General features: G+C 30.7%; 2 protein-coding genes across 2 annotated transcripts; one reads left to right on the top strand and one right to left on the bottom strand.

The window, feature by feature from the left end:
• Nucleotides 1–944: 944 nt before the first annotated feature.
• HELRODRAFT_170883 (hypothetical protein) lies at nucleotides 945–3,170 on the bottom strand (the record flags this gene model as incomplete). Its single annotated transcript, XM_009016705.1, has 3 exons — nucleotides 945–1,032; nucleotides 1,201–1,277; nucleotides 1,440–3,170. The coding sequence occupies 3 exons, from the start codon at nucleotides 3,168–3,170 to the stop codon at nucleotides 945–947; spliced, it is 1,896 nt and encodes a 631-aa protein (XP_009014953.1).
• Nucleotides 3,171–15,062: 11,892 nt separating this feature from the next.
• On the top strand, nucleotides 15,063–22,176 carry HELRODRAFT_77232 (hypothetical protein; the record flags this gene model as incomplete). The annotated part of the gene is made up of 3 exons (XM_009016704.1): nucleotides 15,063–15,511; nucleotides 21,125–21,250; nucleotides 21,699–22,176. 3 exons carry the CDS (start codon nucleotides 15,063–15,065, stop codon nucleotides 22,174–22,176), a joined length of 1,053 nt encoding a protein of 350 aa, XP_009014952.1.
• Between the last annotated feature and the right edge of the window lie 938 nt (nucleotides 22,177–23,114).

Here is a 23,114-nt window from a genome sequence, read left to right as displayed (position 1 = left end):
AACACGCACCGTTTGTAAACATGCGTGAATCAACGTATTACACACACACGCACACACATACACACATACACACACACACACACACAAACATACACACAAACAATGATTATGTTATCTTTCTGCGTTTTGAAACCAGCCACTGCAAAATTAGTACCAGGTATCTTAACCATTACACTATCGTGAGCCCACTGAAAATAAGCCAACCAAACAGGTTGATAGTGCTTTTTAAATAACTTTGTAACAAACAAGGTATGTTATAAATTGAGAAATTACTTTGTTTATCACTGGTTGAGATGTTTTTAATTTTCGATCTAAACAACTTTTTACTATGTGTTGGGTTATGTTGAAATAAACTTTTATAATGTGCTGTGATTTTTAATTCTACAAAAGATTCACTTCAAAGCCTCACGTAATTTATAATCAAAATCGAATTTATGGAATAAAATGGAGAAATTTTGAATTTTCTCCTTAAGATTGGATAAATTTGGTGATTTCCTCTGGTTAAGAAATAATAAGAATAATTTGTTGATAGCTCTTTCACTACTCATTAAATATTTTAAATTTTATTGATGATAAAATGGCCAATATGGAAAAAAATTAAAAAAAAATATTATAACATTATAAAATATTCATAATTATTTTATCAGTTAATTATCAAATTCGAAATTTGTAATTTTCTAAAAGCTAAACAATATAAACTATGTTATAAATAAAATTAAAGTATTTGAATCATTGAGATAAGATGCTTGTAATACGCAAACAGCATCGAACTTTATAACGTGAGATTTTCAACTACTTTAACAACTAATTATGATAATTTAACTGAATCTACATAAAAAAATAACTAAGAAACACGCATCTACTCATAATGAGTGGTTATAAACATTGAAATTAAAATAAACGACTGAATTAAATAGAAATAAATCTACTAATTTTTTAACAAATTAATATTTAAATTGGAAATCTGCGAAGGTCATTCCAGAGGGATGAGGAATTTTCAAGTAACCGAAACACTTCCTCTTGCAGCAGGCTCTGTAAATGTTATGTTGTATATTGAAATAAATAAATTCTTCAAACCAAATGTAAATTTTTACCAAACTTTTTTTATAAACTAAAGCGCTTATAAAATTATTTTATTTCAATTGTAAAAAATTAATGACGATTGTTAGTAAGAGAATAGACACTGTTGTGTAGACATACTTTTTGGATCTTTTTCGAAAACTGGGCAGCGATCTTCTCATTTCAAGACATGGCAATTTTAAAGGAGGGTGTAAATTCTACGAAAAAATGAAAATATCAACAATGAGATTAAAAATAACGCACAGTTTACATTTTACAATTTTTTTGGGATGCAAAAGTTTTTACATAAGTTTTTTTGATAAGTTTTTATATCTATTCGTTTTTGTGCAAAATTGAAACGAGTTGAGAAAAATCCTTACATTGCAGTGCACACAAAAACCAGAGAAAGAAAATCCCGACGGGTGAGGTTTAGGTATTCTATGGATCAAATATTTCATAAACTTGGCGGACTTAACTGAACCTAACTTCCTCTCGATGAAAGGAAACATCTTTTCAGTTTTTATTTCTTCTTTTGATTTTTTTGTCCTAACTATTGATGTAGATGAACCAGGCTTCAACGTGGCCTGAGTCACTGAAGACTTTGAGCGACGTGAATGTCTTTTTGATTTTTTATGTTTTTTTGCGGGAATAAATAAATCAGAAGATTCCTTTTTAAGTAATTTGAGGGGAAGAAAAAATAAATCAGAAGGTTCCTTTTTCAGGCTTGATTTTGGTGAAAATAATTCAGATGATCCCTTTTTCAATTTCGATTTTGGTGAAAACAAATCAGATGACTCCTTTTTCAATTTTGGTGAAAACAAATCAGATGACTCCTTTTTCAATTTCGGTAAAAACAAATCAGTTGACTCTCCTATAGGATGGATGAGATCGTCAGCATGCAGAACAACTTCTTCCATCAGTTTCATATTTCTCTTTCCTGTCAAACTCCATTTTGATCTACCTGCTCTTTTGCCTATGTTGCGTAAACTTTCTGAATGTATTGACATTGTTTCGAAACTCCCCACATGTACATCGCTATCGTACAGCTTGTTTATTAACTCGAAGAAAGCTTGTGTAATCCTTATGTTATTATCTTCGTCGAGATCCGGTGCCGGCAGCTCTTTGTCTGTTTTAGGCTTAGGTTGAAAAAATTTTAGGAATGGTTTCTTTTCAGTTTTTTTTTCTTTTGGTGGTTTTTTTACTTTTTCTTTCTTAACGGGTTTTGGAATTTCTTCTTTTACTACTTCTTCGGGTTCGTCTGTAAGTTTTTTTATTTCTTTTCTGATGTCTTTCAATGGTCTCGAATGTTTCATTGCTAATAGATCTATAGGAACTGGCGTAGGCTCAGATGCGCTGTCAGAATCCCGCACTAAATTTTCTTGCAAAATTTTTTGCTGTAAAATTCTGTCAGTATTAAGCTCATCTTCCAAGTTTGCTTGTTTCTTTTTCTTTTTTTTGATACGACGGCGTGGTTTTTTCTTTTGCCTTTTATAATCAAAAAACAACCTTTTAAATTGTTCGGTGTTGTGTTCCTCATATTTTTCTTGCAATAATAAGGATGATGATCTTTGAAGAGACTTTGATCTTTGAAGAGGCTTCGATTTTTGAAGATGCTTCAATTTTTTATGGCCGACAAACTCTTTTTCTTCCTCTTTTTTTTCTTGCAATAATAAGGATGATGATCTTTGAAGAGGCTTCGATCTTTGAAGAGGCTTTGATTTTTGAAGATGCTTCAATTTTTTATGGCCGATTAACTCTTTTTCTTCCTCTTTTTTTTCTTGCAATAATAAAGATGATGATTTTTGAAGAGGCTTCGATTTTTGAAGATGCTTCAATTTTTTATGGCCGACAAACTCTTTTTCTTCCTCTTTTTCATCCTCGTCATCGGACAGTTTATTCAACGTGTATGCATGTTTTCCAATCAAAACCTTCTTAACAGATCTTTTAAGAAGGTAGTCTTCTTTATCAAACACATATTCATCTCTTTTCAGTTCTTTCTTCGCATTTAATTTCTTTATGACATCGGCTTTATTTTCTTTCTTATCATTATCATCTGAATCATCCAAGTCAATTAATTTTGCTTTCCGTCTACCAGGCCGAACTGCAGACATTTTCAACCAAATTTTTTAACGCTTGCTATCTATCAATATTAAATAAAGAAACTTGTGCGTTTAACAAAATAGTATAAAATTTTTATTTTTGAAATGCCTCTTAAAACATTTTTGTAATTTACAATTTTATATAAACTTTTCTACATTAAAAATGATATTTTTTTAGTCATTAAAAATTAAAACACCTTATATTAAGTTTGTGTTGTTTATATGTTTTTTTTACTCGAAACGTTTGCTAATAATAGTCATCGGCGCTGTCTTATATGAATTATTATCACCATTTTCCTTTTTAAAGAGTTCAAGATATTGCTACATATTCATGTAACAACATTTACTACATTTACTAATTATTAGCTTGTTGGTTGGTTGGTTGCTTTAATGATTGATTGTTTAATAAATATTTGGTCGGTTGTGTGGTTGGTTGAACATTCGAATTTATTGGTTGTGTGTTTGGTTGATTTGATTGGTTGATTGATTGGTTAATTGGCTATTTAATTAATTGTTCAGTAATATGTAATGAGCCAAATATCCAAAAAAGTCAAATAGACCGACCCAACATAAATTGTATGTCCTTTGCGTGTCTGCCATTGTACGAAAAGGTAAAAGAACATTTTTAGAAGTTACTATTCCATATAGGTAAGTAGCAATTGCTAAGCTATTTAAGTGTTATTAACAGACCTGTATAACAAATTTATAAAAAAAAATCATCAAAAATTAAATTCCTGTTTTCAATAAGTTCACAGTGATTAGGATCAGATTCAACTATAAGTAGCTAAGTGGGACATGGTCTCTGTATAAAAAGACCTTAGCAGAATAAATAATTCATCGGTACCATTTAGCATAAAATACTTGCAAAAAACACTGGTTTTAATAAAGAAAATGTTCAAAAATTGTTGATCAACGATTTCAAAATCCATCGAATTCCATGATCGCACCAAGATGTCACACGAGCTATCAACAAATTTTTTAAATATTGCAATTGCTGAATCCAATTTACAAGTCATATTTATTTTATTATTTATCGTTCAAGCTAAGGCAGTTCTGAATACTATACTAAACATAAAAATTTTAAAGAATCACCTCTAAAACGTGTACTTGTACATAAGCCTTGCGTTAAACGTGTATGTGAAGTTCTACAAATGTTGTTAATATTATTTGTATACATTCATATACTTAGATTAGACTTATACGTCATTCTAATTATTTTATTATTTATTCAGTGTTGACATGGAAGTGTCTGTGTTATTATATTCTATATTTTATGTCTTGTAAATCACTTGAATCGATTATCTTGGATCTCATTACCTCAATTATACTGGAAGGGCGACGTTATTGCTATTCTTGCTTTCACTAAATTTTATAATGAAGAAAATGCAGTATAGCAATACTAATATGAAATTCTATATATATATATATATATATATATATATATATATATATATATATATATATATATATATATATATATATATGTACTTCTCGTCAGACCGCCAGGATCGGTAATCTCTAAAAGAGATAAGATAACGTAACATCACTGAACCGACATCTTTAGACAAAGAAATTTTGTAACATCACTGAATAAGGTTCTGGTTTCAAAATTGTTTATTTTTACTGCATTCCATTGCGAGATTCGCTAGTTGCGAGCGAAGGTTTTCCGGCGTTTCTTCCTCATCACCATCTCCTAGTTCAATTTTCTTTCAGTTTTGAGAAATTCTCAAAAAGGTTAATATTAATTACATATATTTTTTTTGTAAGCTATTTTATGACAATATTTCAAAATGTTCAATCTTCATTCTTCTGCCCATCATTACCTGATTTCCATCATTTGATTTTTTTTGGCACTGCGATGAAAAAAATTTTTTCTCTATTAATCAACTTTTATAAATAAAGATAAAAAATCAATGAAAGTATCTTACTACTTAAAACAAATGTTGAATTAAAATAAAATTTTTTAAAAACTCTTTCATAATTTATACTTTGGCTTGATTTAATATTAATTAATTCATTAATTATTTTTTAAATTTATTAATTTTTAAAATAGATAAAAGATCAAAATTTCAATTTTTTGTAATAGCATTGGATTAATCATTAATGATTAATATGATATAATTTTTTGTAATAGGATTGTGAGATAGATAGTAGGCAAAGTTATTACAATAAAATATAAAATAATATGATTTTTATTTTACATTTTATAATGATTCATTAAATTATCGATTTGCAATTTCTTTTATAATTTAGAAAAAAATGTGTTGGTGAGTTGGATCTAGTCAAGAATCTAGGATATATTTATTTATTTAATTTTCTTATTAACACTAATTCATCTTATTCATTTCTGTTTGTTTATTTTAAAGAGAACTTTATCTTTTTTAGAAAACGGGGAGAAAGGGAGAGAGAAAGTGAGAAATGAATTATCAATAAATAAATAAAGGCTAATATTATTAAGTAACTGCTACGTGGTGTCTAGTATTAAAAAACACAAGAAGAATGTATTTAGATGTGTTAATTAGTCGTAAAATAAATTCTCATTCTATTAATTTTATTTGATGTAAAATAAGAAAATATATGAAAACTAAAAAATAGAAATTGAATTCTATATATAATAATAATTCGATCATTGAAATTGTCTTATTTTATTATATCCCATTGTTATATTATAACATGTCTGGAGTCTGGGTTTGTTACTTAATGCAATTTTATTGGTTTCTTTATTATTATTTTTTATTATTGCTGCTGCTATTCAACTGCTGTAGAAATTGTTGTAATTATGGTTGTTGTTGTTGTTGTTGTTGTTATTATTTTGTGTAAATAAATAATTTTCACAAATTCACTTATCCTGTCCTACTGCTTCCCATTGTCAGCAGATAATGCACTCTACAACCAAATTTTCTTTTCTTTTTATCATAATATATTTCCATTATCATCAACATGATTTGTGTGTGTGCGCGCGTGTGTATGTGTGCGCGCGCGTGTGTGTATTTCATTTTATATTTTGATTAATGGGTGTCAATTTATTTTTTACCCACAAAATATTCATGTGTCAGTTGTTGTTATTCCTTGCTTATTTCTTTTCTAGGCAATTTGTTTTTCTTTTAATTTTCTGTCATTGTTTTTGCTTTCCTCTTGAGGCAAACAATATTTATTAGGTAAATAAATAAATAATTGTTTAATAAATATTTCATTACTATGCTATTAAATTTTTCAAATGTGTGCATGAATGCAATTGTGCCCGGGCCTGTTTAGTGTGTTTGTAGGTGTGTGTGTTTGTCTGTGTGTGTGTGTGTATATGTATATAACTGTGCATTGGTTTTTGTGATGCTTCACTTGTATTATCACTACCTGGCTCTGGTTTTATGAGTAAACTTGGGTAAAGTATGTAATATTGCCAATTAAACACATTGGATATTTAAGGTTATATATTTGAAAAATTTAATTCTGCCAAATAAATTTTTTCTATAATAATATATGTTTAATTTAAACCTGGGAAGTGAAAGTATTGTGCAAAATTAGGGAATAATAGTGTCATGGAAATGTAATAAATCCTTATATATGTGCCCAGCACATGGCACTTATATGGGATGTGCATCACCATATAAATAAACATTGCCATGAATCACAATATTATATTTGCTCAATTACTGCACAATTGCATTTGTTGGAGGCAAGCCTGGCTTGGTGTTGTAGTTTTTGTTGTTGTTGTTAGTGCTTTTGTTGTTGTTGTCCTCGTTGATGTTATTGTTGCCGTTGTGTTGTTGTGTTATTTATATGTTTGTATGTTACCATATTTGTACATTTGTATCAGTCAGTTGTCAAATTAAAAAGCAATTATTTTCATTTTATGTAAGCCAGGGAATCATCTAACGTTCCTTCATTTGGGTATACCACCGCATACCATACGCAGCATACCATACGTATGTTGCATTTATTTATTTGTTAATCATCTTATTCATTCATTTATTTGTTTATATTCAGTTATTTATATTCAGTTATTTATATTTATTTATTTCTTTATCTGCATGAGCGGGTTGACAGTTTTTTTTTATTTTTTATTTTATTTTTTATTTGTTTATGCACTGGCAAATGTTTATTCACGGCAATAATGTAGTTAGTTCATGCTAATTTGCTGCTAACTACTACAAATGGTTTTGGTTGGAGAATATAATATTTAGTGGAACGTGCAGACTGAGGAAAAAACGGATCTTCCTCTGCTATTTATGATATGTTTCAAAATGATCGTCAACATCACTCCAACTAACTAACTAACTTAATGGGAATGCTTTATAAATGTTTTGCATGCATCATTATGTCTGCTAGCTGATGGATGCATTGTGTTTCCTTGAATCTGCGTGTTTGCTCGTTTGTCTCTCTGTGTGTTTGTGTTTTGTTTTTTCGGAGTAATAGATTGTTTCAGTTTATTTTATACTTTTTTTTGGTTCGTTTGAATGAGTCTTTCATTGTTGGTTTGTGCATTTTTTGTTTTGTTGGTGTATGTTGTTGTATGTTTTTATATGTCTGCTTGTGGATGCTTGTTTGTATTTGTTTGTATGTGTTGTATTGACTTGTTTTTTTTATGTTTATTGTTGTTATGTTTGATATGCACTAGCACTTATAATTAGATTCTCTCATATTGATGTCACACCATCCGTTTCTTATCAACAGTCTGTCACAGTCATGCATGTATGTATGCATGCATGTATGTTTGTATGCGTGTATGTATGTTTGTATGTAGCCATGTAGGTACGTTTTTATTGAATTGTCACAAGTGATGCAATAGATATTGAAACGGATCTTGCGTGTTCAGTTCACTGTATTATATTACGTTACTTACGTGCATACAGTGTATTACGTTGTATGTTGTATTGTTTTTGCTGCATACATACATACATATATACATACATTTTTTCATTACATACATCGTCGTCCTCATCATTACATACATACATGCAAACATACATACATACATGTAAACATATAGGTATACGTAGGTAATGTACACATATAGACATACATACACACGCACTCACGCACACATACATACATACCTATACGTTGATTCAAATGCACTGAAATGCAGGATTACATATTTCTTTTGCATGCTGCTGTAAATAGAATTTTTAATGGAAGGATTCTCTCTAATAATTTTCATGCAAGTCAAGCCGCCATATAAAAGGAATAAATCACTTTTAACATCATTACAAAACATATTTATGTTTAAGAATGTAATTCAATTATTAAGGACTGTAATTAAATTATTAAACTTATGCATATACATGCATATAATAACAATAAAAATATTATTTTATTCCTGACTTATGGTCATTCAAAGCTAACGACATTAAATTTATTTGGAATTAATTGAAAATTTTTGATTGAACTTGAAAATATGAATAAAAGACAGGGCGATGCAGTGATAATTGCATCAAAGTAACGTAAACACACTTGAAGCCATACATTGATACACGAACTCACGCACACACATGCACACGCACACACATACATACACACACGCACACACAGAGCAATTGCATTAATGCTTGAGAAATGCTTTGAAGATTATCAGGCAATTGCAATTCTAATTATCTTGCCAGTCATTGCATTTATGGAGACATCATCATTACTATCATCGTCGACATCATCGTCCTCTTTATTTTTATTTTCATCTACGGAGGCATGCCAACTTCGTAGTTGTCGTCCTCTTCGCTGATGCCATTAACGTCGTTGTTAGCGTTCTTCTTTTTATTATTATTCTTGCTTTTTGTTTGCTTTTTGTTATTTCTTTTTGTTATTTTTTTTTCATTATAATTATGTCGTTTTCATGGCTTCTCTGTATTCAACTGTTGCTGGCTTTTAATCAATGTTTGAGCGCTTTCTAAATGTCATTAGTCCTGAACTGTTGTTGCTGCTTTGTTCAGTCGTGATAGATAGATAGATAGATAGATAGATAGATAGATAGATAGATAGATAGATAGATAGATAGATAGATAGATAGATAGATAGATAGATAGATAGATAGATAGATAGATAGATAGATAGATAGATAGATAGATAGATGATAGTGTCTGGCCTGTGCGAAGTGCTGCGTTATTTCATTACATTACGTTCGCTTACTTACTACTCTTATTAAATGGTCATCAAGTGTTATTAATTATTATCTATTAATCGTATTTATAATATTCTATTAATCGTTAGGTTGTGTAACGTTGCGCTGATTTTAATATTTGATGTCTTTCAAATGAAGTGAGTTCAGTGCTGGTTTTTATGTCATCGCATAAAGAATAATGATGATCATTTTCGATAGGTTTTATCTTCGTTTCAATTTTTAAATTTATGATACCTCAAATAGAATTTTTGGAGTTTTTCAAATGTCAAATATGAGTATTGGTGTTTTTAGTGAAACGAACTAACCTGAACAATTTTTCTGGTCACATTTTGAAATAGCGCCATACAATTAGTTCGTTGCATTACGCTTTGTTCCTTCTAATGCAAATATGCAAACGTGTGTCATCCTCTTCATCACCATCGCCTTCATGATTGTCACCTTTTTTCATTATCATTGATTACTTCTTCGTCATCATCACTTCCTTTATAATCTTTGTCATCATCTTCGCCATCGTCACCATCATTATTTTTATTATCACCTTCGTTATTGCCATCACAACCTTTTTCATCACAACCTTCATCATCGTCCTCCTCATCATCATCGTCGTCCTCATCATCACCATCATCATCGTTTTCATCATCATCGTCATCATCATTGTTATTCTTGTTTGCCCTCTGAGATTTTTTTATTATTTTTATTTTTCCATTCGTTCATCTGCCAATCAAACCATGCAGTATTCATTATTGCGCAATTATTTTTAATTGAATGCGCCCCCATCATATTTATATAACTCTGAGAATGTCGTTTATTTATTTATTATTCGTTTATAATTTTTAATTACAATAATTTTTTTCCTTTCGTATTTTGCCATTTTCCATTTATTTCTTCAACTAGCTTTGTTGTTGTTGATGTTGTCGCTGATTTTTTGTTGTTGCGATAACGCTGTTGTCGTTATTTCCCTTTCTATTGCATCTTTTTTCTATATTGTTTTTCAAAGATTGCCTCATAAATGTTTTCCATTTTAATTTGTTTTTCTTACCTTATCAGATTTTATTATATTTTATTGAGCATAATTTTTCTTATTTCTATCCAATGGCAGCATTACATAAACGCGCAAATAAACGTTTGAATGAAAGTGATTTTTATTTGCCTGGCCATTTAATCATTCTTTATTGTTGAAAGGAGCCTTCTTCCTCGTTCCTTCGCTTGCTCCATTCATCCCATTCATTCATTCATTCATTCATTCATTCATTTATCCATCCATTCGTTCGTTTGTTCGTTCGTTGGCTGGCTGGTTGCAAAGGCAGCGTCTAATACATACAAATGAAATTGCTTTTTCAAATTAAAAACTTTCATTTCCCGTGAATTCAATTTGCCAAAAAGAAAATGCACAATGAGTAAGGGTTTTGTTTAAGATTAGTTAATTAATTTGTGGTGCTATGTGCGTGTGTGTGTGTGTGCACGTGTGTTTGTGAGTCTGCTACTAAATGTGACTCTGTGTGTTCATGCATACACGTGCATTTGTTTGTGCACACATTTTCATGTTTTCATTCATCTGGTTATATTTACTTGCATTAGACTTTTTTTTATTTTGTGTTTAAATTTGAAATTTATTTGTTCTATTGATTGGCATGTTAGACTTTTACATAATGACAAAAAAAATTGTGTACATGTCTGTCGGCACACACTCTTATTTCATCAATATCTCTCCCAGGTGACGTGGTTGTTTACATATTTACATGGCTACTATTCTCAGACTAACTCATTTCGTAATTTAATTCGTAATTTTTCACCTGAATCACCACCACCAATCACTGCTTCCAGATCTTAATTATCTTAACAGGTTGATGAGTGTGATGTCTTTATGTTTGTTAAAACAAAACAATTCATATGGTCAACTACATCACACCAAAAAAACTTCCATTGCACATATCCAAATTTCTTTTTTTTTACATTTTGCGTTGTCTGATTAATTGATTAATTTCTCAATTCAATCTTTTCACTTTCTTGTTCATCTTCTTCTCCCACTTGAGCTCACTCGTTCCATGACTTTTGCAACATTGGAAATTCAAGCCAGTCATTGACTGATTTGCATTACTTATTTCAATTTACAAGCATAGTTTTACAATACGCTTTACTGTATAAAGTTATCTCTCTCTCTCTCTTTCTCTCTCTCTCTCTCTCTCTCTCTCTCTCTCTCTCTCTATATATATATATATATATATATATATATATATATATATATCTGCAGTGGCTAGGCTAATATACGTGTATGCGGATAATATTGAAGTTTACATTCAATGCATACCCATGGGGTTTGCTGGCGTAATTGCACATTTCTTCAGCCAGATTTATAACATTCCCTATCATTAATGATTGTCCATTTTGTTTTTTTTTTTCACATTTCATTCGTTTTCACGCGCATCTGTGTATCTTTGTGGGTGGCGAGATTAGATATAATCCGTGATATCCATGTATCTTCTTGTCATCCAACAATTGTATTCTTGTAGAATTAATTCCATAGAATGTTGTTACTTGTGCCATTTAGTCTACTGGTGCATTGATATCATAAAAGTGTTTGTGCCAGCCAACTAAGATGTCTAAATATATATCTAGCATTAAAGTGTGCATATTTCTTTCTTTCTCTCTTTCTCTCTCTCTCTCTCTCTCTCTCTCTCTCTCTCTCTCTCTTTCTCTCTCTATGTGTGTGTCAGTGTGTGTGTGAGTGATGTGGGTGTGTTTATAAAGTTAACGTGTGTGCATTTTTTGTTTATTTCACTCTTATCCAAAAAAATATAGGTTTATAATTAGAACGTCTTAATAAGTAAATCTGACATTTGTTCTCTTTTCTCTCTCTCTCTCTCTATATGTATATATATATATATATATATATATATATATATATATATATATATATATATATTATTGGTAAACCATTACCCGCCATTGGCCAGACGTACGTTTCGTCTCTCACGAGACTCGTCAGTAGCCTGTCGAATAAGGCTTAAGATAACACAACTCAATTATTGTAACCAAGAAACTCAAATTGAAGTGTCGCGACCAATAGGTAAGAACAACATCTCGTTGTTACAAGGTTTAAGAACCCATTCAGTCGCAAGAGGTATTATTGGTAAACCATTACCCGCCATAGGCCAGACGTACGTTTCGTCTCTCACGAGACTCGTCAGTAGCCTATTTAAGATTAGTTAATTAATTTGTGGTGCTATGTGCGTGTGTGTGTGTGTGCACGTGTGTTTGTGAGTCTGCTACTAAATGTGACTCTGTGTGTTCATGCATACACGTGCATTTGTTTGCGCATACATTTTCATGTTTTCATTCATCTGGTTATATTTACTTGCATTAGACTTTTTTTTATTTTGTGTTTAAAATTGAAATTTATTTGTTCTATTGATTGGCATGTTAGACTTTTACATAATGACAAAAAAAATTGTGTACATGTCTGTCGGCACACACTCTTATTTCATCAATATCTCTCCCAGGTGACGTGGTTGTTTACATATTTACATGGCTACTATTCTCAGACTAACTCATTTCGTAATTTAATTCGTAATTTTTCACCTGAATCACCACCACCAATCACTGCTTCCAGATCTTAATTATCTTAACAGGTTGATGAGTGTGATGTCTTTATGTTTGTTAAAACAAAACAATTCATATGGTCAACTACATCACACCAAAAAAACTTCCTTTGCACATATCCAAATTTCTTTTTTTTTACATTTTGCGTTGTCTGATTAATTGATTAATTTCTCAATTCAATCTTTTCACTTTCTTGTTCATCTTCTTCTCCCACTTGAGCTCACTCGTTCCATGACTTTTGCAACATTGGAAATTCAAGCCAGTCATTGACTGATTTGCATTACTTATTTCAATTTACAAGCATAGTTTTACATATATATATATATATATATATATATATATATATATATATATTTATATATTTATATATTTATATACAATGAATAAGGGTGTATGCATCACACTTCATGTCGGTAATGTATATTTTTAGGCAATTGTGTTTTCATCTGCCCTATCTATCACATTCTCTGAATTGTGTTCACACTTTGAAAGATTTCTCTCGTAAACACTGAAGTCATCTCAATTTAAAAGTAAATTAAAGATTTAAATATGCGGTGATGCCCACTGGTGACGGTAACAAATCTAAAACGTACGTATCTATTATACTATACGTACATTCATTTCTTCTTCTTCATTTAGAAAGTTGACAAATTAATGTAAGTTGCATGAATAATGTAGAAATAAGAAGGCGCTGGGCACAGCAGAGGAGAGAAAAGCAATTAAAATAATGGCGAAGGAAATGTATATAAATTTAACGAAGCAGGCTTGTGTGCATATTCTCTCTTTCTACTCATTCTGTCGCCTTCCCATTAAACACATACTTCAATCTAGCATATATCTTCATGCATCTCTCCTCGCTCCCTCCTCCGATGCATACAATATGCAAACAAAACTCATTTCAGGCAGGCAGGCAGACATACACACATGTGTACGGTAAGTGCATACACGCTTGTACAGTACACATATTCATACGTAAGTATGAGTATATGTACGTGAACATGCAAGCATACACACCCATACATACAAACAAACATACATACATTCAAACATACATACATACATACAAACAAACAAACATGCATACATACATGCGTACGTACATACATACATACGTATATGTTATGGAGAATTGTGTTGAATGAAGGAAATTGAAATTATTCTTTTGTGGTTTCCCTTTTCAGAGAATCAATCAGGTTGTTTTTGGCCTGCATTATTCCGTTTTCTTATCATTTTGTTTCGTTTTTTCTGACTTTTTTCTATTTTTTGTTTTTCCATTTAATACTTTGTGTTCTTTTTTTCTGTTTTCTGCTGATTGTTGTTTTGTGACCAAAATATCTGACTGATGTTATTTATGCAGACTGCTGCATTTATCATTCAAATTGTGTCGAGTATGTCAATGTCGTTTAATTTTTTTGTTGCAGTTATTTTATGTTTGTTTTATTTCAGCAATAATTTTTTCCAGCTGATTTCATTTTGAAATGTACAGTTATTTATCTTGTTCGTATGTGCCTTTTTTTCCAGTAACTTTACTTTAATACACGTAAAATGCAACAATGAACATGTTATTCATTTGTCATAGTTCCAATTTCTTTAATTTTATTTGCTCTATTCCATATATTTAACATAACTCATTTCAAACAAGATTTTATAACATTTTTTTATATTGTAAACAAAAAATTTCAATTTTCAGCATGAACTGTTAAAAATTGTAAGACTGCCTTTAAATAAAGATAAATAGATTTGGACCTAGTTTTGAAGCAATGGTTTTGACATTTCCGTCCTACTTCCTCATGTGCTCAGACTAATTTTTTCATCGTAAATACTCTCCATCATAATTTCTTTTTCATTTAAAAAAAAATTGTTACATGATCAAACATCGAAATTTGCCTATATCTAAATTAATCTGATTGAGTAGATTGCATGTTTGCATTAAGATATATACATTCTCTCTGTCGCATGTTCTTTCCTATGTTATATATATATATATATATATATATATATATATATATATATATCTGTGTGTGTGTGCTTATGTGTGTATTATTTGATGTAAACGCATCATACATTTAGAGAGCTCCTTTAAAATATTTGCGCAAATGTTTGTTCTTATGAAATGCTGTTATATTTATAAAAACTTGATTTTTATATATTTTTCATGATGATTTTTCTTTTTACACGTCAGCACAGGTTTCATGCAATTCATCAGCAACAGTTTGACTAGCAACACATTTTCATCCAGCAACATCTTCAGCAACTGCAACAGCAACATATCACTACTGAACCAGTGTGGATCCACTCGTCTGATTGCAAACAACAGCAACAACAACCTATCATCTCCTAACAGAGTCATCAATCCAACGTCTCACAACAACAACAACTACAACAATTCTCCTAACATCGTCAACAACAACAACAGCAGCAGCAACATTGAGTCAGAATATACATCGAGTGCTTCTGTAGCACCCCAGGAATGTGCCGGGTGCCAGAAGCCGATAACGGACCGGTACATGCTGCAGACGATGGAACAGTTTTGGCACGAGGACTGCCTCAAATGTTCCTGCTGTGAGTGCCGGCTCGGCGAAGTCGGATCCACACTCTACACAAAAGCCAATCTCTTGCTTTGTAGGAGGGATTATTTGAGGTGACTATCTGGGTTTTATTAATTTTAAAAAATATTGTTTGGATAAATTATTATTTGTGAAACAATTTATAATTAATGGCGAGATAGATAGTTAGGTGATAATTTCAGGATGATTTGAAAGTTGAGGGTATATAAAGGAAAGTATTATATGCGCAATATGCCATCACTTCTGCAGTCGTGTGTAATGGAATTATTTGGTGATGTCTCTAGCTACGAAAAAAATAGAGGACTTAATTGCTTTTGGGAATTATTTTGATTTGATGAATGCTTTGTTACTATGCCATTTTTATAGGCATTTATTCCTTTTACATTGACAGACCAATTAATTTTTGCATTTCATTTCGGTTTTTGTTTTTCTGCAGTTTGTTTTTTTTTGTTCTGGTTTTCTATTTAGTTGTTATTGTTGTTGTTGTTTTGCATCCATTTTCCATAGTTCCAATTTGTTCTAGGTTTATTCAGCTGTCTTGGGATGATTGCATTTGCATTTAAAATAGATGAAGCATACATATTTTGATAAATTTTTTTCTTTGGTGAATTTGTTCAATCTGTTTCATTTTTGGTAACAATTTTCTGCTTTGTTTATCATTGTGTGGGTTTTCATTGTTTTAGTATTATTTTTGTTCTATTTTATTTGAGGACAACACGTGGGTTTATTTTTATTTTTAAAAAATTAGATTTTTTTTGTCTATGAAAATTATATTCCCCTCTCTATTTCTTTCACATTCTTCTCTCTCTTTCTCTCTTTCTCTCTCTCCCTCATTCTGTTTCATCTCTCCTATTTCTTTTTCATTTTTTTGTATTTCTCCCTTTTTTAGTGTCCTTCAGAGAAAATGTCTGCACGCTTGTGAATTGTGTTTGTGGTGTGTGTGTGCCTGTGTGATTGTGTATAATGGATAGGACATGAAAAAATACTTAAGCCATTTAATGCAATTACAACATTTTTTTATCTTTGGCATCATCTCCAGACATTACAACACACACCCACAGTCACTCACTCACACGCGCGCACACACACACACTAAAAACACTTCAGTGTCCATCTTTCAGATTTAATCATGTGAATGGCAAAAGTCACCAAAATTTGTTCTTAAATTAACTTTTAAGCACTTAAAAACTAAGTTTTTTCATATTGCTCCATTAAAGTCTTAATTATTTATATTATTATATATAGATAATTTTCATAATTTTAATTATTTTCATCCCATCTCTAATATTAGGGTGTGTGTGCTTTGTTCATCCACATGTACAAGTTGTCAGCACTCTGATTGATTATATTTCTTTCGTTCTTCAGCTTTTTTTGCTTCATTCTTCAACTCTTTTATTCCTTCCTCCCTTCCTTTTTGATCTTTCAATTAATGTTACGACTTCATAAAGAATTGTAATGAATCTTTACAAGCTTATTATACTTGTAGTGTGGATGGTTATTGAGTTGAGATGAAACTTTTTTCCATAATAATATTTGTCTTTCATTTTTGTTCCTGCTTTTTTGGGTGGTGAAATTACAAAAAAAAATACATGATTAATTGCTTTTAATAAAATTTTAGATTGAGGTTTTTTTTTTTCAATAGTAGAGAACAGGAACAAAAAACAAAAAAAGGTTTGCTATAAATTTAAAATCCATTTGTCACTTGTAAACGCAATTAATTCTTTACTTTTATTCCAGGACTTTTCCAAGTTGGCATTTGCATTTCCTGGCTATCTCAAATTGTGATATATGACTGCTTTGAGAAAATGAGTTGAACAATTAAGAGCAATTTTTCATCCTTCTGTTCCATTTCGCTGTCGTTGTTGCGGCTGCTGTTGTTGCTGCTGCTGTTGTTGCCATTGTTGTAACTGCTACTATTAATGTTATCGTTTATGTTGATGTAGTTGCTATGGCCGTTTTGTTTTTGTTTTTATTTCTTTTGCTGTTGTTGAGTTTCTGGTACATTATGGAAATTATGTTTATTAACGTTTTATTGATATTTAAAACTGATGTGACTGTTACTAGCCTGTCATGGATGATGTTGTTAACGTCAGCAAGGTTGGTTATATGAATTGATTATCATGACATCAAGTGATCTCAAACACTTATTGATTGGTTTTTCATATCAAATGCCATCAGTTTTACGCTGTGCGACTGATTTATTTTTCTTTGATCACCATGTTCATTCACACAAGCGGAAGAGAATCAGTAGTTTTTATATTTTTAGTTAGGAATTTTGTAAAAAAAAAAATATTCATCATATCAATAAAATTTTCTGGTGCTATGGGTTTCAAGGAAGAAAAGATCATTCATAAGTTTCTTCACAATTTTCACAGTTTAACCATTTTACAACAACTTTCAGGTAAATAAAAATCTTTGAAAAAAAGTTTCTTAAACCATTGTTGTTCACACTAATCTCATGTGTATATATGTATGGATACACTTAAGATGTTTGTTTGTATGTATGCGTATGCTTGCATGTGTATGTGATTTTATGTGTATCTGGGAGTGTATGCGTTTGTATATGCCTGTATGAGTGTATGTTTGTGTATTATGTATGAATACAGATATTGCCTATTTTGAAAGGCAAAGCATTATTCTTACAAAAGTATGACAGTTGTAATCAACAGTTTGATTGTCTCCCTCTCTCTCTCTCTTTCACTATATCCGCTCACTTCCCAATGTTCTCTCTTTCTTACTTCCCCTCTTATATGTTCCTCTGCAATTATTTTAGGGAAATAATTTGCCTTTGATAATAAATTTTAAGATGCTGTTTTTAGAGGAAAGCTTTTTTTATTTAATAGAAAAGAAACTTTTTTTCTCTTTTGATGTAAGTAGGTTTCGATCATGGCATTTTCTGGGAAAGTTTGATGGAGGAATATGGAAAATGATTATATTGATTGGAACATTTTTTACTTCATCCTCTATTTATCGAGAGAGAGAGAGAAAAGAGAGGGCTGATATTTTCTTGTTGCATTATTCATTTTATTTATTCAGTGTGATTATTATTTTTAATCATTATATCATTTAGTTGTCAATCTTAATTATTATTTATAATTATTATTATATTATTATTATTATTATTATTATCCTTTCTTACCACCAAAATGGTCATCAATACCTTATTAAGATATTAATTTTTGTATGTGCATTTATTAATACGTATATTATTTTTATATATGTATACATATACTTGTGAGTGCGTGTGTGTGTTGTGTGTGTGTGTGTGTGCAATTTCATGATTGCATCATCATTTCTTCTCGCAAGATGAAATGGAAGAATTTTTTGTAATAACCCCATCAAACATGGACAAATGTTGTAGTCTCTATTGATTCTATTTCCTTCATCTCTAAATGGAATTGCATTTTGTATACATGCATTATACGTGTGTTTGTGTGGTGTGTGTGTGCTGTGCTGTGTGTTTGTGAGTGTGTGTGTGTGAATATATTTACGATCTGTCTGTCTGTCTGTCTGATTGGATTTTATTTTCTGCTTTGTTTACGTTGTATGTGTTAATGTGTGAAATGTTATCAGGCTTGCGTTTATATTCGTGTGTGTGTGGTGTGTGTGTGTATGTGTGCGTGTGTTTGGGAATTTGTTTGTGTGTGGGTGCCTGTGTGAGAATTTGTGTGGGAGAGTGTGTGAGAAAGTATGTGTATGAATGTGTGAAATATATAGATTTTTGTTCAGATGTACATATTTTGAATGCAGGCATAAGTAATTAATTCCGTTTGGATAAATTTTTCAGATGGAAAAATGCATTTGATTATATTTGCATTGGTGGATTAAAATATTGTCCCATTTGAATGAAATGAACATTTTCTGTAGATGATGGTATGTGGTTCTACGGTTGGTATTTGTGTTGATACAATGTTTTGTCATGCATATTTCGGCGGTGATGTGATGCGATGTCATCATGTGGTTATGTGATGTAGTATAATCATCTGCCCTAGTTAAGTGATGTAATATGAAAAACTCGTAAAGTTAATGTAGGTGATAATTTATCTCGAAATTATGGGTGGTGTCTAAATAAAAAAATATTCCACTCTGGCATCTCAAAAATTTTGGGACTCTGGCTAAAGTCTCCGACTCTTACTGACTTTGACACTCCGGTGTAGATAATAATAATAGCAATAATAATAATAATAATTGCTGTTAATTTAATGATGATTTTAATAATAGTAATAATAATAAAAGAATAATATCAACAACGGTTTGATTGATGTGTAAATTTGATAGGCACCATGCATCAGTTATTTTTTCTCTTTGATTGGAGTTTTAGTTGCCCGATCAATACTAGTAAGTAACTTTTTCCCATCAGGCATCTCTGCTCACTTCATTTTCCTCTTTCGTTTTCTTTTATTCATTTTCATTTTATCACGAAAAATTTTTTTATTGATTCTCTCATGATCATCATCTCATTCATATGCTCTGCTAAAACCTTTTCCTTCTAGCACTCATCATCTGGTAGTGCCCACACAGATGTGTAAGTGCGCGCGTATGTATGTGTGTGTGTAAGTTTGTGTACGTTTTAGTTTGTGTGTTTTAATTTGTTTGCGTGTATATGTATGTTTAGAGGTTAGTATGTGTGCGTGCATGTTTGTGTGCGTGTATTTGTACATGTACATGCATGTAAGAGTGCATGCATCAGGTAATTCACATGCTATGTAACCTCCTTGTCTCTTAATTAATTTTTTTTATTCTTTTTTCTTTCCTCTTTTTTTAATTTTTTAATTAAATTACTTCTCTCTCTCTCTCTCTCTCTCTCTCTCTCTCTCTCTCTCTCTTTCTCTTTCTTTCTCTGGTCTGACTGAGAGATTAAGTAATTTTAAAATTGGTTATTTGAATTAATTAAAATGGAGTTGATGATGTGTGCAGGTGCCATGTATAGTGAGGATGATGATGAAGAAGATGATGATGATGGTGATGATTGGGGTTATGAAGATGATGACGTAGATGGTGGTGATGATTGGGGTGATGGTGATAATGAAGAAGAAGATGATGACGATGATGATCATGATTGGAGTTATGATGATGATAATGACGTAGATGGTGTATGATGATAATGATGATGATGATGTTGATGATGATGAAAGGACTGATGACAACGTTTTATTGGTCATTTTTAATTTCATTCCTTCTTCACTGAGATGAAAAGAAATGTCTTAATGGAAAAAAACAATCAGGGTAAGAAAAAAAGAATTTAAATGGCAATTTCGTTTTTGTCCTGTTTCGTTTCGTTTCGTTTTTTTTTGTAGGAGTGGAATACTTTTTAGCTCGTTTAATGACGCCAATGTTTGCCCATCCATTTGCAATAGTAATTGTACGTAGTTGATATAATGGCATTCATTTGAAAATAAAAATTGTGTGTAATTAATGTAATGTCATGTTTTTTTTGCCTAAGCGGTTAGTCACTTTTTGAAAGCACATTTCATATTTAACTTCTTCAAATTGTTGGTTCAGTACACCATATTTCATTAGCGCCGCTTACAAATGTAACATTACATTATTGATGGCTGATCCCTATTTATTCGTAACATAACATTATAATAATTGACGTAATTAATATTCATTACTAACATTTTTATAATTAATATTCATTGCAGTAATTAGCATAATTAATATTGAAAAATGTTTCTTGATCGCAGGTTGTTTGGGGCCACAGGGAACTGCAGCGTCTGCATGAAAGTCATTCCAGCCTTTGAAATGGTTATGAAGGCTCGCGATCATGTATACCATCTCGAATGCTTTGCCTGTCAACAATGTAACCATAGGTATGTATGCATTTGTCTGCCTGTTTCAATGTGTGTGTTTGTTTGCCTGTCTCTCTCTCTTTCTCATTCTCTCTCTCCCTTCCTCTCTCTCTCTCTCCCTTCCTCTCTCTCTCTCTCCGTGTGGGTTTGTGTAACTGTATGTACCTGTATGTGTGTGTGTTGACATTTTTTATTTCATCATGTTTATAGTCAATTAACGTTCATTTGCTGCACGAAAATGAAAAAAAATTCTATAAAATTTTAAACATTTATTTACAAATTATATATATAGTATTATTTTACGTAAATTGTGATCAATTAATTATTATCGTTGAATTATATTTAGTCACTATACAATACATCTATCCCGTAGTTAGCACATATCATTCAATCAGTCATTTAATTTATTAGTTAATTAATTAATTACTCTATTAATTGATTAATTAATTAATTAATTATGTAAAACCAGGTTCTGTATTGGAGACAGGTACTATCTGTGGGACAGTCAAATCTTGTGTGAGATTGACTACGAAGACAAGATCATGCTATCGCGAATCAACCACAATAACAACAACATCAACAACAACAACAGTAGTAACAACATCATTAACAACAATTTCAACACCAGCAACAAATTTGCCATAGCCACGTCTTCATCTAGCTCCAAATCTAAGCATAAAATTCAACAGCAGCCTGCTAGCATTCTGACGAATAACATCAACGGGGGTAACAGTAACAACAATAACATCAATCCTATCATCAACAATAACAACAACAACAACAATAATAATAATAATAATAATAATAATAATGGTAGTAATAAAGGTGTTTCTGCTAATAATAATAATAATATTAATAACAACAACAATAACATTAATAATAACAATGCTAACAACAATAGTAACAATAACGTGCCTCGCGCCAGAAACGAAACTGCTACTTGTTAACAAATCTCCGAATTTATTTTCAAATAAATTTAAATTAATTTTATTAGTAAAATAAAAATTTATTAATTCTAAACCTTCAACTTTGAACTCAAGTTCAGAAATAGTTCAATTTAACTTATAGTTAACCTTCAATTTCATCCTATTAATTTAATTTAAATTAATGTTTAATTTAAATCTTTTTTTTCTCCCATTTCGTTCTATCTATAATAATGTCCACACATTCCTTTATGTTATGGCGAGTAATTTATTTTACAATTTTAAATATTATTTCTATATCCTCCTTTAAAATTTCAATATTTCAAATTGATTTTATGAAGGACGAAAAAAAATTTTATCCACAAAGTATTTATTAACAATTTCAATTCAATTTCACTTTCAATCATATCTTACTGCTTCAGCCCTTGATGAAATGCGTCTGTTTGCCTGCTGGTTTTATTCTCAACTACTCACTAAATGAGTCAATTTTTTTATTCCGACATTATTATGTATTATTATAATCATCATTATCATCAACAGCAACATATACATACAATGATTTCTTTCTACTCTCCACAAATGTATAACAATTCATCACATTTACTAATATTTTTAACACACAAAAACTCATACACACATACATGTATATACATATATATATTTATAAATTATATATATACATATTGTAGAGTTATATATGTTATATATATATATATATATATATATAGATATATATATATATATATATATATATATTGAGTTAATGTCCTAAAGCATTGATCTATATCCATGAACTCGTGTTCTATTATATATATATATATATATATATATATATATATATATATATATGTGTGTGTGTATGTGTGTGTGTGTGTGTGTGTGTGTGTGTGTGTTTGTGTGTGTGTGTGTGTGTGTTAATGATGTTATTATGTTGAGGTGTTACTGTATAACGTCTTTGGTTC

Source organism: Helobdella robusta (assembly GCF_000326865.2).
Source record: "Helobdella robusta unplaced genomic scaffold HELROscaffold_19, whole genome shotgun sequence".
NCBI lineage: Eukaryota > Metazoa > Annelida > Clitellata > Rhynchobdellida > Glossiphoniidae > Helobdella > Helobdella robusta.
Note: the sequence above shows the minus strand (reverse complement) of the source record. Positions and strands in the feature narration are given on the sequence as shown.